Source organism: Triturus cristatus, chromosome 12, assembly GCF_964204655.1.
Source record: "Triturus cristatus chromosome 12, aTriCri1.1, whole genome shotgun sequence".
Lineage (NCBI taxonomy): Eukaryota > Metazoa > Chordata > Amphibia > Caudata > Salamandridae > Triturus > Triturus cristatus.
Genome location: NC_140595.1, coordinates 581,836,586 through 581,856,399, shown reverse-complemented (window position 1 = coordinate 581,856,399; position 19,814 = coordinate 581,836,586). Strand labels below are relative to the sequence as shown.

The following is a 19,814-nucleotide window of genomic DNA, read 5'->3' as shown; positions in this document are numbered from 1 at the left end:
CTCCTCTTCCTCGCGTTTCACTGTGAGATCTTTATTATTTTCCATTTAATGCCTTTTTATTTCATTATTGCTAGGGGGTGAGGCGGGCGGTGGGTCAACTACGCTCTGCCGCAGAGTGTGCTGAGAGTTGCTTACTCCGCGTTCTCTGCGGAACGCGGAGTAGGCAAATATCCTCATACTCCGCGGGCGAAGCAAAGCTCCCCGTCCGCACCTAGTTGAAACCTATATTTGGTCTCTTTTTTACAAAAGACAATGATAGGTTACAAAACTAAGGGGCCTAAGGCCTTTCTCAAATTTCTGTTAACCTTGCATTGCTATTTTAATATACCGGGGACTCCCATCTCAATGACGGGGAATGATTTAAGCATGTAAATCTATGAATAATTCCAATACTGGAGAACTATAGTTACAGGCAGGTAACTTATTTTCTTCTTCAATAAGCTGTACCTCACATGTGGGCTAAGCTCATGTTTGGCCGAATAGTCCTCTTTAACCTTTTCCATGGATAGGATCAGTCTTATCCTCCTATTCACTCTGAGTACTATTTTGGTATTTGATTCGGTAAGCCCAGAATTTGCGACTGAAATGGAGGCGATGGTGGGACGTTAGTTAGCATTGGTAACTTAGAGCGAGGCATCTTCAAATGAAACATTAACATTTACACTTATAACTATGCTCATTGCCCCTTCCTTCAGCTGACGTGTGTGTATATTGAATGGCATCTCTGCTCTGTGTGTAAACACATGCCTTTGATAACAATCCTATGAATGTTGTATATGGGCTGCAAAGGAAAGCTAATGGTAGTCATATCACTCATTTCTGTCTTGACAAAAGCTGAAATTGATTGAAAGCAAGTAGCGTTTCCTTTTTTCCAAGACCTCATGTTGATTGGGTAGGGAGGAATTTAATTGTTTTGACTCTATAAATGTTTCTTCTATACAATGGCCGACCAAATCTTTGGGACACTCTGAGCGACTTCTGCAAATTATTATTTACAAAAAATTTGGAGAGCTCTGGATGTTTCCTTAGTATTGCAGCAGAGTTGCATTCATACTTGATATCTAAATGTGGCAACTTTTATATTTTTCGTAGGTGGTCTCTCAACAAATAAGCATGGTCGATCTCTCTTGCTATAGCCTTGAGGAGGTGCCTGAATACCTTTTCTATAGTCAGGATCTCACCTATCTCAATTTACGGCACAATTTCCTGAAGCTAGATGGCCCCGGAGCCCTCAGCAATCTTTGCCGGTAAGTCCTGAAATGATGACAATCAACTGAGCAAATTAATAAAGGCCACCTAGATTGGAGAAATGCAGTGCAGGTAATTTTGTGGGGTGTGAGATATATGAGTGTTTAATCTATTCTTTCCCAACATTGTTAGAAAGTATGTAAGAGGAAGCTTTCTATGCATTGGCCTATCTTTCGGGGCTTTTTTAGATTTGTCTTTGCTCATCACTAATTATATGTTTGTGTAGGTTTTCACAGTTGAAGAGTCTGAACCTGTCCCACAATCGGCTAGGATCCTTTCCCACCCAGCTCTGTGAAATCTGCACTCTGACTGAGCTCAATCTATCTTGCAATGGACTCACTCAACTGCCCATCGAGATTGGAAATCTCCAAAGGTGAGTGCTCTTTCTTGCTAAGACAGCCCCTGTTGAATGTGGGCTGTGGTGAAGAAGGTATGTTTTTGCGTTCAAGTTTGTGATAGGTAAACATGTGTTTAAATAAGTAGGTAGCATATAGTACCTTCTGTGCAGAATTGTAGTGTGCAGGCTCTGACTCCTTCATCTAATGTATTAGTTAATACAGCAATACAAATGTTTTTGCTTAAAACTATGGGAATTAGAATAATATAGGTACAATATAGTCGGAGAAGGTGACATATAGCTTATTATTGCGTGTGGCTGATACCTGTCTTTGAGTTCTGCCTTCCGTTTCTTTCTGATTTTGCAGTAGGGCTGAAGCATTTCTGATGTTGATGAGGATATTTTTCCAGATCCTGGATGCACAGCTAGAGCAAGTCCGCCTTCTGTTTTATTTTCTTAAGTTTCTTGGTCTCCCCTCTGATGCTGATGCGTCTCCTGTTGAGCTGCTATCTGGCTGAAATGAGAGTAATAAAGACATGGCGCGGGAGCCAATGCAGTTTCTGCAGTGAAGGGGGGATGTGGTTGAACTTGTGCAGGTCCTTGATAAGAAATGCTGCAGAGTGTTAAGTTACTTTCAAGGGTACTAATTTGGAGTTGGTGAGGATGTTCTGTATTGCATTGCCACCTCCTAAGTAGGACCAGTCTATGACTTGCACTGTAGTTCTGAATTTGGTTTTGGGCAGGAAAGATATGGTTTCACTTTTTTCTGGAAGACGATCAGATACGAGGATGCCTATTTTTCCTGTCAATGTTTTATGTGAAGTAATAGTCTGTGTCACAGGTGACTTTGGACTGTGTGTCTTCTCAGAATGAAGCCACCCAGATTCATCTGTGATAGCCAGTCTGTTGTTGCTTGGTGTTAAGGAATAGGGGTAGTTCAATTTTGTTCGTTTGAGCTTTACGTAGACGCTCTGCATCCAATTATGGATTCTCTGAATGTTGAGGGCTGAGGCGTTTTGGAGGTAACATTTTTTTTTGTCTGCATATTCATGGATTTTGGTGTTTTTGGCAGTGAGTATAACTCAGAAGGGTTCAATGTAGTGGTACGCTACAGGAGTTTGGGAATTTTTGGGATGCTGAGGTTCTCATCTGGGCAAGCTGGTGGCTATTTGCAAGATGAAGGTGAGCCATTGCAGGACTGTTGGAGAAATCCATGTAATGTAAGGCTGACATGCTTCGAAACCCATGTGTCTCTCAGTGCTTGGTGGTTAGCTGTGTTGAAGGCTATAAAGAAGTTGAGAAGGACCAGGAGGTAGGGTGTTTCTGTTTTAATTGGCGAATTTGTGACTGTTTGAAGAGCGCCAGTGTCTGTGCTGTAGCCTAGTCTAAAGTCACACTATTGTTACTTTTGAAGTTTATACTTGCTGATTTACTCTTCTAGTTGTGTAATGACTTGGATTTTTTGATGACTTGTTGGAGGGTGAGGAGGTGGTAGTTGGTAAGAACATCTGGATTCAAGCTTGCTTTCTTTAGCAAGTGGGCTTGAATCTGTTGTGTGTTGAGCGCACCCGTGAAGGTTTCTTGGCTGAACTAATAATGTTGAGGAGGGGTGTGAGGGCATCTCCGTTAAGGCATTTTACAATGGATGATTACAAAATATCTCCTTTGTAGGAAATGTCCTTGTCTGAATTTAGGGTGTTGGTGAGTTGAGTGAGCAACATTAGGGTGAATATTGTCCACTTTTTTTCATGTGGTTTAGAGGTAGTGTCCCTGTTTGGTTCATATTGCTGATGTGGGATCTGGTTTTGTTGATCTTGTGGGTGAAGAAATAATTGATGCCATTGCATTTGTCAACAGATAGTGGTATTGGAACGTTTGGGAGACAGTTGATGCAGTGCTTGGCAGCCTTGAAGAGAGTTTTGTATTTTTTGCTGCTTCAGTGATGGTGGTCTTGCAGAAGGTGGCTTTAGTGTTGGTGATGAGGGATCTGTGTGTGGAGTGGAGTACTCTGAGTTGGATGAGGTCCTCTTCTGTTGTCTGTTTATGGTGTGATGTTTGTTATACCATGGTGTACAGGAATTGGGCTTGGAAGATTGTGGCAGTAAGCAGTCACTGAGTGCCCACGCTGACAAACCTTCCTTGCTATCTCAATGATCGTGACCACCCATATGGGTAAGCGGTGTTATTTTGAGTTTATGGAACAAATAGTAGCTGAACGATCGCTGAATGCAGTGTTTAGAAAAGATCTCAAACGTGGTCTTTTTCTTAGTTTTCTTAGTTTCCTAAGTGAATGCCATGATTTCAAGAATGAGTGGAGTCAAACCTTATAACTGGCACTTTTCAAGATGATAAATCCTTAATATGTTGTGAAATTATCCCAAACCAAATGAAGTAGGAATGTTTTCCTTTAATGTCAGTTCCTGTTAGACATATGTAGGGGATAACTAACTGAAAGATGCGCTGTAATACAGTTGTTCTCCAATTTTCCAACATGTTTTTCTTTCTCTTGATTTTGTTTTTGTCACTGAATTTGTTCTGTTTTCTTCTGGATTTCTAAATGGTTTTTCAGGGTTGTATATTAAATTTCATGTGTTGGCGTGTCTTTGGGGTAGAGAGAATTGGAAAGATTGCAGAGTTCACCTTAGAGAGTGCCCCTTTGGAAGTCTTTCAAAGAGTGAAATATTTGTTTTTCTCTTTAGGTTGACCTTGGTGCAATGATGTGATGTGAAGGACAGAAAAAGGGGTGGCAAAGTGATGTGTCTATTCCAATTGTAGTGGGATGTTGAAGTGAATTCAAGGTGAAATTGGATGAGGTCATGAGGGTTGTATTTGCTTAGGGTTGGTTTGTTAATTTGCTGCATGATATATAAGTGTTCATGAATGTGGCTGGGTGTGCTGGATGGTAGATTCGATCGAATGAGGCTGTGATACTGAGAGGGGGAAGTGCCAGACGAGAAGCTAAAATGATTTAGGTGTTGCTGGGTTACTAATACTTGCCTTGCCCTTTATCTGCTATGAATATTTACTCCCAAATTACATTATTTTATCAGATTTTAAAAAGGTTAGCACAAACATCTGTACACAGTATTTATAGGATATTCGTGCCAAGGATTGTTATTACAGTTTCAGGTAATTTTCTTTACAAACTTGTGAAATATATACGGGGCAGAGCAGAGTGTTGGGTGTGTAGGCTCAATAGTTTCAATTCCTCAAATCCACTCCCTTGTAGCAGGAAGCACTCACTCTGGGTGTCTTTCTCAGTCCGTGTTTATTGTCTCAAAATAATACACATCTTGCCGATGTGTTGGGGTTGAAACCAACCTTGCTCATGGTTGAACAAGGGCCCTGTTCGGGACAACCATATACGTGCAAGTATAACAAAATATGCAGGACTAGTGAGTAAGCACAGTGGGTGGCATTTTGAAAGGGTAACTCTTTCCAGTATGGTGGCACAGCTTCACAGCATGCAGTACTCCCTCTTTAATGTATATGTATTGAATCTTAGCAGTCATTTTATATTTTCGCTCCAAAATATGAAATCATTCAAACTATACTTGTCAATGGGAAATTAACATTATGCCCACGTGGGCTAAATTTTCCAGTGTCAACAGATTGTTCTATGCATGTACATATAATAGACAAATTATTGATGTTTGTTGTGCTTCTTCAAAAAAGGGAGGCGACTGGGGGGGATTCCCTCATGATGATCCTATTAACATTCTTTGTCATTGAATCCATTGTGCTAAGGAGGGCTCTCCATCATGTTTACCATTTGTTTGCTTAATACCATAGCATATTTTTTTACCCAGCGCTATTCTCAAAGGTCAGATCACATAATGTAATGTTCAATAACCTTTAATGGCCCTCATCCACACTCTAATGTACATATATGTACACATAAGACTGGGGTGCAAAAATACACAGTACAAAAAGGGACTGGTAGGTTCATATTGTCTCCATGATTAAAGCACTTCTCATTACACGACAGGTTGTAGATGAGAATGACTACCTTCATCCTGTCCATGTTTGCTACAAAAATACAAAAAATATAATATGACATGATCCAACCGTTACTTGTTATGTCCCAATCTAAAAAGTAACATGCATTGACTCAGACATTAAAGCTGTTAACCCAAATGTTAGCTCCACTCTTCTTCAGTATTTAGCTCCTCTAGGAATTTGGTTTCGAGATCTATGATGTAGTGGGATTCATTGCTGTCTCAGTTCGAGTACTCTGTAAAGCTATGTGTTAATTTTAGACAATAAACAGGAACCGAGAAAAACACCAGGAGTGAGCGACTTTGAGGATATATACATATATATTTGCATCATTAGATCTTCATTGATAGTCATAAACCTTGAATAATTCCATGCTGTTTGCGCGGAGCCCGGAACACCTTTTTCAATATATATATCTTAAGAATCCAGGAAAAAGACATTAAAGAATGTTCATCACTGAAAGTCATTTTCCATATAGGTACAGTCTAGACTGTCAGATGCATTTTCCTAGTGAATGCTGGAGGAGAAAAACTGGAAAACATAGACCAATAAAGCCTTTAAATGTGCAACACTTTGTCATAGAAAAAGGCTGCATGTGTTTAACAGCCTGATAGGTTATCACTGAGGAGCTTAAAGAAGGGCCTGCACCTTTAAGGACCTCAGAGGTACCCTATCCAACAAAGCACTGCAGTGGCAGGTTGCCTGAGAGTGTCTGTTCTCTTTTCTGTCTCCTTCAGGCAGGATCTCTGAACACCTCCGGTGTTTTTCACCTAAAAGAAAACTTTTTTCTTAATCTTATTCAGCGCTTTTAAAAGCTTGGTACTTGACAATTTGTTTTTTCTATTTACAAGATTTTCAGTCAGAATACTTGCTCTTTTCACCAAGTGGCCATCATGTGGTAGAAAGAAGGCAAGCTCTGATGCTCAAAAGGTTTGTGTCGTGTGTCTGTCACATGCACACCTCACTAAAGGCTATGACATTTAAAGTAAAATGTCAAAGAGGACTCTCAAGGACAGAATGCTGCATGGCTGGATGGGGTGTGGCCGGGAGCACCAACATGGAGGTCGTGTAGGTGCGGAGCTCTGTCCCAGTCGGGCAGAAATCCTGCATTTATCTGCCTAAAGGTGAGGAGCGGACCCCACAAATGGGGGCAAAATAGCAGCTCGGTAGCTGGCAAAGAAACAGAAAAGAGGGTTTCCGAGCCTAAGGGAGCCTGTAGAAATGAGTGACAGGCCTGCCGCACCCAGCAGACCCGAGGCATCGGAAGCCACGAAAACGAAAGCAGCAGCCTGGGAGACACCTCTGGGTCTCAAACTGCAGCGGGCCACACCACACCAGATCAGAAGTGTAACCTCAGCAGGATTCACGATTCGACCAAGAGCAAGAGAACTGGGGATGATCAGAGTGACACAACATAGAAGGCAGTAAGAGGATCGGGTCCCAGACCTGAGGCCTAGCTCCGGAAGGGCGACGAGCAGCGAACCTGGCCCCAGGCCCCTCCGCAGTGCAGCTAGGACAGGGTCTCGAGATCCCGGACCAATACACAACCTTGCCACAGGCGCAGAGCGGAGAAACTGATCCCTAAGTACCCGGCAGCCAGGACCATTGCCAGACGAGACAGGGGAAGCTGGGCTGTGGAGTACGGAGTACGGAAAGCGGGACCCTCTGGGAGGCAACACTCGTAAATGAAGGGGACAAGAAACTAAGGGCAGTGCGAGAGACCTGTGATGCACGGGTGTGCTCAACACATAGACAGGGGCGTGGCGCTCCCAAAGTAATGTGCCAGAAGGCCTGTTAGACCGCAGCAGGGCCTACCTGAAGGAGGCTCGGGCCCAAATGCAGAAGAGGACCACTCCACGACTAAGGACACTACCAGCTGAGTACTGCGCTGCGGAGGAGAGAGGCACAGCCAGGCCCCAACAGTGAACGGACCCTGGCTGAGAGCACTGCCGGTAGTGAGGGAGTGGGAAGGACAATCTGGGCCTATATCCCGGAGAGGGAAACTAAGGAAGCAGAATTGAGTATGGAAGAGGAGATGCCCGTAAGACAACGAGGGGTCCTGAAGCTGATCCCCTAAGTAACTCTTGAAAGACCGGAATACTTTGTGCCATTGGCTCCCGAAATTACTTAGACGGGAGTGAAAGCAGAGGGGAGAAACCAGGGAGAAACAGAATGATCCTCCCCCCACCTCACCCCCAAAAAACGGAAGACAACATGCCGAAACAAAAGGGCAAAACAGGGGCAACTCAGCCTAGCAGACGCAAGCCCTCCCCAACCCTCCCTGACAATGATAGCGGGGACCCCGCGGGCACTGAATCCACGCTGCACCTACATCTTGACAAGATACTTGCTGCCATTGCGGATACCAAGGCGACACTCCAACAAGATATTGGGGCAGTTTTAGTGGGGCCAGGACTATTACAAGCCAAACATCGGAAACTGGCCGATAGGGTCAAGGAGGTGGAAGTGCTGTGGAGGAACCTATCCCGGAGCAAAAACAAGGGGCGTCGTGCCTAGATGACCTTGCCACTAGAGTGAATGAATTGGAGGGCAGGGCCAAAGATGCAGAAAGGAGAAATAGGAGAAATAAAATTAGAATAGTAGGTATTCTGGAGGGAACGGAGGGTACGGACATGATAGCGTTCCTAGAGGAATGGCTGAATGATAAAATGCACCCTGACTCCCTCTCCATGTTCTTCTCCCTAGAAAGAGCTCACCGAGTCCCAGGACGGCCACCCGCCCCAGGGAGACTTCCAAGACCAGTGGTGGCCAAACTCCTGCCTTATAGGGACAGAGACACTATTCTACAATAGGCCCGGCCCGTGGGCTCTACATCATGGACAACAGTAAGGTGCTGATGTTTCCGGACTTCACTGCTCACGTGCAAGCACAGCAAGCTTCCTTTATTGAAGCGAAGAAGGTCCTCCAAAAGGCTGGCCTACAGTACTCCTTGATCTTTCCGGCGAAGCTCAGAATCATACTAGATGGCTCCACGCACTTCTGCCACACTCCTGAGGAAACATGGACCTGGCTGGAGGCGTACGAGAAAGGCACACCTTTGCCCAAATCACAACAGGGCCCGAGTGAAGAAACGCACAGCAAGGCCCAGACAACGACGCCCCAAGAAACCGCGTGCCCTCCAGAAACCCATATAATCACAGACACAGCAGGATAGGAAAGCCGCTCTGCAAGCGGTGTTATCGCTGATGTCTTCCCAAAAACTCAGATAACATAATTGTCTTATCATCTGAACATCTCGTCCGATCTTCGGACTCCAAAGAGAATACAGGAAGCGATTCAGACCTACCGAAAATTACACCCCACACAGCAGATGACCTTATATAGTGGAAGGGACGGAGTGTGACCTCCACCAGCACGAGGATCTGAAACCTAAAGACTTGGCACACCATGATCCCCAGGGGCAAGTAATGGGCAAACTCCCCCATGAACTGGAGTACTGGGAAGGAAACAACACCCTTCTAGGATCCTCTCTCCTTTTTGACCCCCCATCCCCACTGCACCACCAGAGTGTTCTGCCCGAGGAACTGAAGGCGGCATTTTAACTGTACTAATGTTTGTTTGCAGGTTTGGGCAGCTGGCCATTGCCGGTCCTCTCATGGGTGTGGGGTTTGTAGTTTTTGGGGGTTTATTGTTTGCTGCACTGGGGTCCTATATTCAGGAGATGGGTTGGGGTCTGTCTGGGGGGGACACTTAATGCAGATTATGGCTAGCCACATAGCTGGAGCTGAAGAATTTAGGATGGTCTCCTGGAACATTAGGTGCATGGGTTCTCCCGCCAAACGATATAACATCCTCAGCTATATTAGACGCAGGAGGGCGCAGGTGGTGATGCTCCAGGAGAGACGCACCTAACGATAGAGGAAGTCACCAGGCTCAGGCGTAGATGGCGAGGTCAGCTTTTTGCGACGACTTATTCTGCTTATGCTCAATTGGCCCTTATATGGATTAATCCGGGAACCCCCTTTCATGCTACACACAACATTATAGATAAAGAGGGCCGATTTGTACTAGTGAAAGGGAGGCTGAATGGGAGAGAAATAACACTAGGGAGCATATACGTCCCGAATCAAGACCAGACTGAATTCCTTCAACAGCTCTCTGGTCCTCTGTCCGAAATAGCAGCAGGCGACTTGATATTGGGGGCGATTACAATTGCATGGTAGATCTACTCATAGATAGATCCAGACCACCTTTGCGGGGTACGACGGCTGCAGTGATAACTAAGGGCCTCAGAGAATGGATGAACAGATGGGAGTTGTTAGACATTTGGCGGTTGCAAAACGACCAACGGTGAAAAAACTCCTATTAATCGCCACTTTATGACCTACATACTCGACTGGATATGTTCATTTGCTCTAAACAAATAGCATCCAATCTGGCGGGGTCAGAATATCTAGGACGTTCCCTATCGGACCATAGTCCTCATAGACTCCTGGAGAGAGCGGCTATCCCATTGTGGCGATTAGACCTCCTCAAGGATGACTGTTTCAGGCAAAAGTTATCCACCTCAATCTCGAGTTACTTTGAAATCAATCAGGGCTCCGCCAGCACCCCCCTGATAGAATGGGACGCATTTAAGATGGTAATCGGGGGGGAAGTGCATAGGTCAGACTATGGGTGCCAGGTGAGAGATAAACAACGAGCTCCAGACCCTTGAGACACAAATACAGACACTGGACAGGGCTGCCAGGAATGCCATGGGAAACAGGAAACAATTATCAGAAATAAAAAGCAGATACAGTGAGACTTGGGAAAGGCTGAGGCTATTAGACTCACGAATATATCAAGAGAAACAACATACAGAAGGAGGGAAGGCTGGAAAAATGTTAGCATGGCTGATCCGACCCGAAACCAGGGGTTCCTCGAACCCCGAATTATTAACACCTGAGGGGCACACAATCTTCTCCCCTAAGGCAATTAACGATACGTTCAGGGACTATTATACCGCTTTATACAGAGGTCTGAGGGAAGTACAGGAGGCTGATATGGTAGCATATCTGGAGGACTTGGGGCTCAAGAGGGTAGACCAGACAGTACGGAAGGGCCTGGAGGAGACAATAAAGGCGCAAGAAATTAGCACAGAAATCAAAGAAATGACCAGAGGAAAGACTCCGGGACTGGATGGCCTTCCGGCAGAATTTTATAGCACTTATGTTGCCAACCTGACCCCGCACCTGGAAAACAAAATGTATGCAGTGGCATTATAGGGGGGGGGGGCTACTCCCAGCGTTCACCAGGAAGGCTCTAGTAGTTTCCTTGCCAAATTGATTCTCTACAGTGGGTTTTCTTGCTTTAGGTGATGAGGATTATGGGTTTGGGAGATGAGTGGTTGCGATGGATACGCCTAGTGTACTCAAATCCTACGGCAAGGGTACGCACAGGCGGAGTGGTATCTTCATCTTAACCTATATATAGAAGAATGAGGCAGGGCTGCCCATTGTCGCCACTGCTCTTTGCCCGTGCAATAGAGCCCCTGGTGGAGCACTTTACACAAGTGGGGGAGAGACACAGTATTATACTAGATGGGTCAGTGCATATAATTTCATTATATGCAGACGATTTCCTACTGTACATCAGGGATGGAAAGCAGGGCATGCGAAGAGCGTTTCATAGCTTAGAAGAATTATCACGACTATCAGGACTCCACGTCAATAAACGTAAGACCCAAATCGTCCCGGTGAGACCCACACTGACTAGACCAGTGGGACTGCCAGAGGGGCTAACTTGGTCACCATCCACCTTCAAATATTTAAGTATTCAGGTATTCCATAACCAGATAGATCTTTTGGAAGGGACCCTGGGATAGGCTGTTTGTGCCTTAAAAACAAATGTGACCTTTTGGTGGACTCTAAATTATATTATTTCATTAATCTTCCTGTTGTAATCCCCAAGAAAGGGTTGGTGGACTCTAAATTATATTATTTCATTAATCTTCCTGTTGTAATCCCCAAGAAAGGGTTTCAAGAGATGTATGCCCTACTAAGAGATCTGATTTGGGATGGCGGGCAGCACAGAGTGTCCTTCATGGTGTTAAGACAACTACTGACTATGGGGGGACTGGGTGCACCAGATTTTGAAGCATTCTACCTGGCAGCACAACTCCAGTGGCTAGCGCAATTGTTGGGCAGACTGGGACGGGAGACACTGGCGTTATCTGGGAAACCACCCGACGGGCTATTATTGCCCAGAATGCTGCAACCCAAATATAATATTAGACACATGGGAGTGCTGTTAGAGATAGCCTTGAAATGCTGGGATGGATGCAAAAAAAGTAGAATGGAACTCCCCCGATATTCACCCAACCTGCCTGTGGTAGGACTGCCTCAAGAGGGTGACGGATGCCCATTCACACACAGCCAGCTGAGAGAATGGGTGGAGGCTGGGGTGACTGCTACCAAGATTGAGAGCTACTGCCCCTCTCAGAATTTCTGGAGTACCACGAATTGGGTCCAGGTCAGTTCCTGAATTACCATGCAGTTAGGGGAGCTATGACTGCGTTCTGGGGCAGGAACACACATGAGCCTGGTACACACACGGTCCTGGTACACACACGGTCCTTCAGGCAATGGTAACACAGGGAACTGCCAGACATCTGGTAAAATGGTTATTCAGGGCGATAATGGACAAGACGAAACCGACTTTGACTCATTGGCAGGAAAAATGGGGGGAACTCGTCTGTAGGCCTTTGACTGACGTGGAATGGAAGAAATCCTTACAGAGCACTAGGACGGTATCCAGGAATTCCAATTTCAAACTTAAGCAGTTTAATATTCTCCACATGACATACCTCACACCACATAGGCTTAACATCATGTACGAGACTGCTGACAAGAAATGCCCCTGATGTGAAGAATTAGATGCTAACTTCCCGCACATGGTTTGGGGCTGGATGGGAATACAAGATTACTGGCTAAAATTAATCAATACCCTTAGTGGAGTGCTGGCACGAGTACTGAGGTGCAGTACCGAGGTTTGCCTGCTTGGGCTTTTCCCAAGACCCAAAGCCCGAAAACTTGGCTACAGGTTTATCGACCTGGCCTTAGTCCTATCCAAAAGGCGAATAGCTTGTAGATGGCGCTCAGCAGGGCCCCCAGGGTGTCTGTCTGGGAGTCGGAAGTTTCGACTTGGGCCAGAGCGGAGGAAAGAGCGCTGGCCAGGGTGGACAAAATAACAAAAAGGTGCAAACTCCTAGCTGAACCTTGGGCTGAAATAATGAGGGCCTGGGAGTCCAGAGGATTTGAAGACGTAGAGCACAATAGTGAAGGCCCCACATCAACAGAAGAGGAAGGGCACCCCTCCATCCCTACTTCAACATAGTGGAGCCGGTAGAGGCCCTCCGGATATGAGAGAGGAGTGTAAAAGATTGCAAAGATGAATGTGAGGACCCGCATCCCAGCTTGTGACCCCTGCCCTTCCCCCAGCCCCTCAACCCCTTTGAGGCAGACAAGAACTGAGACATATGCGGAACATTTACGTATGAGGAAGAACATGAGGAGGAACCCCGGGAAAATGTGGCAGCTAGTTGTTGTATTTGTTTATTATAACCAAAGAGCATAGAAAATGACTACATAAAATGATCAAAGAGAACTACATACTCCATACCAAGAACATTCTTTAACCAGGAACGCGAGTTTGGTGTAGAAGAAACTAGCATATTTTAAGATTACAATGATTATGATTAAGATATGAAAGCAAAGTGAGAAATGATGTTGTTGTCTTCTGTTCTACTACTTTTCACTCAGTAATAGTGAAGAAATAACTCTGTACGCGTACTGGACAAAATAACTTAAGATGTTAATTAACGGAACAGATGCTAATAAAAATTATATTTAAAAAAAAGACTGCATGGCCGGATTCAGGATATGGAGGCAGAGCAAGAAAGGAAGAAAAGGAAGAGAATGGACAGATCATCCTCTCATCTGTCTACAGAAAAGCATCAGAAGACAGGTATGGACTTCCACAAAAGAAGATCTATGTCCAGAAAATCTTTCTCGACACCACTCACCACCAAGAACATCGGCGTCACCCTCGAGAGGTATGGCCCTGTGTTGTTTGCTTTCGAAAGAAGGCTCAACATCAACACCGCACCATCACCATTCGACATCCAAATTAGCCACAGGATTACCTGCAATGTCAAGACTATGACGGCACCCGCGTCTCACTCGAGATCAATGGCCAAGTCCCACCGCACATTAGCAAGATTCCATTGATCGCGTTAAAGTTTCTCCACTCGACGTTGAAGATAAAAACCCACTCGGGGTCAATGAGATATTCCTTTCCACCGAAGACACTGGTTATGACAAAGAGAATATGCACAATGTCGATTTCACCACTCTCAACGTCGATAATACCTCAAGTTGATATATCCTTCTCTTCCTAATAGTCCAAGCCTTCACAACATTCAGAGGCTTTGTCTTCTCAACCAGATACTGGACTTCCACCGATAAGACTGATCATTCCAGCAGACGATCCTTTACAGGATCATTTACGACCTCTAGATTTGTCTCCTGTATGACAATTCTCTAGGACCACATCTATGTCACCTATTTGAAAAGGGAAAGCTCAATCTACAATTAGGTCAACACCACCAAGCTCACATTCTCATAGAAGATCCGTGACCCCCTCACACTCGAGTTCAAGGTCAAGATCTCCTGATTCCACCTCGAACTCATTGTACACATCTACTTGGCAACCTCAGTCTCCACCTAGGGTTTTTCTAGAAGATGACCTCATTACTTTCCAAGGCGCCCTAGTAAGAGGTGCACCTAAACTTAATATCACTGTTGATACACCTCAACCAACAGAGTCAGTGATTTTGGATCCCTGCAACCAAGATCTGTTCCAAGACGTCTCATTCCTCTTCTCCTAGGTCTTATGGACATTGTTGAGAAACATTTCTAAGGCCATCCACAGTAAAATCTGCTATGCCAAGACTTTTGAAGAAGTACAAGCTTCCACAACAAGATACGGACTTTTTAAAATCTGATCCAAAACTGGATTCAGTTATCACAACGGCAGTAAGGCGAAGACATGCTTCGGCTCCGGAATCCACTGCTCGTTTAGATTAGGAGAGCAAACCGATGGATGCCATTGGCAAGAAAATGTGTGGCACAGCATCTACCCATTTAAGAAACGCTAACTCTGCTGCATTGTTAGGCAGATCCCACTGTGAGATATGGGATGGTATGTTGGCATTCATGTCTGACTTGCCAAGTCACAGACAACAGGGCTACCTTGAAATGGTCAGCGAGGGTTCCTTGATCACTAACCAATTGACCAGTGCTGCAGTAGACTCGGTTGAACTTTCAGCTACTATTTTCTGTCACACCATCTCTCTGAGGTGAACATCTTGGCTGAGACACTCATCACTGAAGCCTGACGCCTAGTTGAAAATTCCAAATCAGCAGATTTCAAGTTTCTCCCTTTTTTGACCAGTATACTGAGGGGGAGATGCTTTGAATGAAAAATGAGGCAGAAACGCTAGAAAGAGTCTGCTTAGAAGAGCAAAATAAGTCATTCAAGCAGCAACACAAATCCATGGACAAACTGTTTTATTACTATAGTGTTCAAACTCCTAGGTGGCCTTATTATTACTTCCAGCAATAATGGCAATCACAAAGGCCTTACCAAAGCTGTTACCTGAAAAGCAGATCACCTCCATCCAAGCCTTCTCAGACCAAGGGCAAAAATGGCATATAGAAAAACGATGAGGAACAAACACCCCTTCACAGTTTCCCACTCCTGTGAAGGGAGTGGTAAACGTTTTGCTGGAAGAGTGGAAAAACATAACATTGGACAGATGGGTATTGAAATTGACCCATCTTTTCATAAATTATGGTTCTTTAAGACCGGGATTAACTACCTCTAAACAATCTATAGCAGAATGGATAGTCTCCTGTATCTCTCTGTGCTACCAATTTGAAAAGAAACCTTTACCAGGCAAACCTTAAGCTTATTCTACAAGCGAAAAGAAGGCAACAACAGCTTGGATCAGACAGGTTCTAATCTTAGACATTGGTAAAGCAGCTACTTGGTGATCTTTATATACTTTTACAAGAGACACTGATTATTCAGACCGATGCAAAATTTGGACAAGAAACGTTGATAAATCTGTTCAAATAGTTAGGTTTCTTTCTTGGCCTGAACATCCGATTCATTATAGTGCAACTTAACTAACGCACATTATGGATTTACAGCATGCATGTACCTGGCAGCTGCGTTGTAGACTTTTTTTTCTCTGAGCTCGCATTCTATTCAGGGCTTGGAACTATCAATGAAGATCCTGCGATGCAGAATGAAAAGTTGCATACCTGTAGTTATAGTCCTGCATCTTAGGAATCTTCATTGAAGTCATAAACACCCTTTCTCTTCCCTGGCTGTTAAGAGCATATTTGTATCCTGTGCATCGTGTAAAAAAGAACTGCCACTCTCAGGCAAACTGCCACTGCATTACGGGATGCGGTACCTCTGGGGTCCTCAAATGTGCAAGTCCCTTTTTTAAGCTTCTCAGTGATAGCCTATCAGGCTGTGTTGTTTCCTTCTCATGCTGTTTCATATACACATGCTGTTTCATATACACAGGCAGCCTTTTTGCTATGACAAAGTGTTGCTCGTTTAAAGGCTTTACTGGTCTATTTTTTTACAGTTTATCTCCACCAGCATTCACCAGGAAAATACATCTCTGACAGTTTACTCTGTGACTATAAGGAAAATAATTTTCAGCGCTGAACATTCTTCAGTGTCTTTTTCGTGGATATATATATATATAAACATATATATAAACATATATATATATATATATATATATATATATATCTGAGAACGCTTCCAACAAAGTCCTTGCAACAAAGTTCAGCACTCACGGGGAGGTTCCGTATCAGTTAGTCTTTAATCAGCAGATAGACCAAACAGCAAACAGACGCGTTTCGGAAATTCCTTCTTCAGTGTCTAATTGAAAGCGCTGTGTGCGGACATTTTTAAAAGACAAAATTCATTACATCACTTCCGCCGTACCAAAAAGAGAAACAAATGACTGGCATAAATGCCTCAGTAAGGTACTGTTTCTATGGCGGCCATCTTATAACGGTATAAACAACGTGTTAGTTGCTGACGTTTTGACATAATATTACATTCATCAGAATTCGGACAGCGTGTTTACCTCAATGCCATAGATATTATCACAGCAGCAAATATGAAACCAATGTATCCGTATAGTAACATATATATATATATATATATATATACGTCAATTACCATGTGTTCCTTAAGCTGGAAAACAGCCCTACTGATCGAAATACAACAGTACTAGCAAATTCCGCCGTGTACCGTCATTTGTTTCTCTTTTGGTACGGCGGAAGTGATGTAATGAATTTTGTCTTTTAAAAATGTCCGCGCGCAGCGCTTTCAATTAGACACTGAAGAAGGAATTTCCGAAAAGCGTCTGTTTGCTGTTTGGTCTATCTGCTGGTTAAAGACTAACTGATACGGAACCTCCCCGTGAGTGCTGAACTTTGTTGCAAGGACTTTGTTGGAAGCGTTCGCATTGACAACGCGGGACACCGCCGCGTGAAAGCACCCGCCTGCGAGTGCCTTGGCTCATCTGGTGTAACTTGGTAGCTGTATGTATATATATATATATATATATATATATAGATAGATAGATAGATAGATAGATCCAAAATGCCGAATCAAAAGCCTCGCAATCCCTTGGAGACAGACACGGAAACGGACTCCAGTTTTCCTTTGTGCACATTTTCATTTATTTAATCCAGGTCAGTGCAAAATCCGCCATATATCTATATATCAACAGTGGGTGCACATCGTAGAGGCTGGATCCTAGCCCTGAATTCAAATTGTATTGCAAAGGACGCAGCACTCCAGAGTAGAATTAAAGAATTTTATTTCTCGCAACCCTCAACCAACGCGTTTCAGCTCTCCCACAGCTTAGTTCATGGTTAGTGAGTCCTTTCTCTATTGCACATTGAATACCCATGTGGCCTTAATGTGGCATTATGGGATTTGTAATGCTATTCAAAAATTATAACTTTGTTAACAATATTTACAAAAGGATTTTTCTATCGTCATTAGTTTACCATCATGGAGTTTGCGCTTATTTACTATATACTGATACAGTATCGCGCAACGTTGTAATTCAAATACAGTTCATTCATTTGCATAATGCCTTATCCATCTTTTTTCTGTCCCTGCTGTATAGTACTCAATTTGGTGACATGTTAATATCGGTTCTTGGTAAGGGTTTAGTACCCATTTCACGATTAGCAGACAATCAATTATTATTAGTTAAATATCCAATCTATAGTTCTGAATATGTGTCAAGTTCTTATATCATACTGTTTGAATTGAACTTTTTACTGCAAATGTACAAAATGTGCAAAAAGTTCCTCATCATTGTTAATCCCCCTTTGGGTCGTAGTCCTGAGTCTGATGAGTTCTTCATTCTGTCTCCTCCTCGCTCGTCTGGTGTTATCGCGTGGATGCCCTAATAGCTCATTGCCTTCCAATCTCCATTTTGACATTGTGCCATATGTTTGGCAGTGGCATATGCCATATCTCTGTTTTTATATATATATATTTATTGAAGAAGGATCCGGGCAAACAGCATGGAATTATTCAAGGTGTATGACTTTAATGAAGATTTCTACGATGCAGAACTATAACTACAGGTATGTAACTTTTCCATATCACTATTTCCCAGTGGTGGTCGCCGCTAGATAGTTACAGTTAGGACCGTGTTACTATAGAAAATAGATTTTTATGGTTGCCATTAACTTCTGCGCCATTTAACAAATCTTCCCAAAACTTTTTTTTTTTAAATGTCTCTTCAACCTCCGCTTATTCCTAAAACGTTTTGGGGTGATCCCTCAAGTTCTCTATAGGCAAATTAAACAGTGATACTGCAAAAATGGATGAACAGAAAATTGAGAAATTAAGGCTCAAAATTCATGCATATTTCACTACGCTGATCTGTGAGCTCGATCATGTGTGTTATGATTGGCTGGTTACAAACTGAAGGAAAAGTTGCAGCCACCATCACAGGACTCTTGGCTCAGTCCCTGGGACTTACAAAATAAAATACATTAAGATATAAAGAGGCAGGGTAGGGGTACCTTGACCAGCCGGGCCAGGTGGGGGTGAGGGAGTCCTAGAGGGATCCTCCCTGGTGGCAAAATTAGACAAAAATGTTTTTCGGGGGTTTCATGGACCCACCACAGTCCCCAGTATGGAAATCCTGAAGAATCATGGATGATCCGCGGATCAATGGTGCAAAAAAACTTTACAAAGTTAGGTTGGGTGCCCAGCCTTACTCAGTGCATGGCCAAAGACCGAGTGTGGCAGAGGTTGGGCGCGGGGCCTGGCTGCAGGCCAGGCTCTGCACTCAACTACACAACACAACACTACACTAACTATGCATGGCTGAGGGTCGGGTGGCCAAGAGGTTAGCGCATGGCCTGGCCATAGGCCAGGCGCTGCGGCCAACCCCACCTCGCTCACAGTGATGGACATCTTACTTTACATTTAAAAAAAATAGAAATTCACTGAGAAAAACAAACGTTGAAGTGATGTTATAGTTAGGATTTGGAATAATATCTCATTTTAATTGTTTTTTAAAAAAGTTAGAAACTCACTGAAAAAAAAAGGTTAAAAGGACTTTATAATTAGCTGAAAATGGCAGATAAAACAATGTTTTAAAAAAACACTGTGATTCACCAGTTATAGTTATCTCAAGTAACTATAACTTGCGAGAGCCAATCCACTAAGGAAGAACCAACAGCAACCCGATGGCTGTACTAGTTGAGGAGTCCCTTGCGACCGGCAACCAGTACAGCCATCACAACCAGTCCCTTAGCAGGAACACCCCTTTGCGAATGTTCTGCCTGTATTGGGATTGTGTGAGACACTCTTTGCATACAGTATTGAAGCCCCCTCGAGTTCTGCAATGCTTGCAGTGCTTACCACCCTGTTGTTTCGATCCTGCCAGCTATGAGTTCCTGTGTGAGACACGTTTGCAGTGCAGTTCTTTAGCCCCTCAAGAACCTGATCCTTGTGTATTGTGTGAGAAGTTGGCCTGGTATATGCTAACCACTAATTAAAGTGGGCACCTTGTACCAGTCCAAACAACCCTTATTGATGATTAGGTTAAAGACAACCTTTATAGAATCCTAGTGGTAGCTGTGGAGAGCAGCCTTCA

The 19,814-nt window shown here is 43.9% G+C and overlaps 1 protein-coding gene across 1 annotated transcript in view; it reads left to right on the top strand.

Moving 5' to 3' along the window:
* Nucleotides 1–19,814, top strand: part of PHLPP2 (PH domain and leucine rich repeat protein phosphatase 2) — a 717,402-nt gene that overhangs the window by 323,472 nt on the left and 374,116 nt on the right. Inside the window, exons 6-7 of the mRNA XM_085638614.1 lie at nucleotides 1,093–1,247; nucleotides 1,475–1,621. Coding sequence (XP_085494740.1) covers nucleotides 1,093–1,247; nucleotides 1,475–1,621 — 302 coding nt within the window. The remainder of the gene's footprint in view (nucleotides 1–1,092; nucleotides 1,248–1,474; nucleotides 1,622–19,814) is intronic.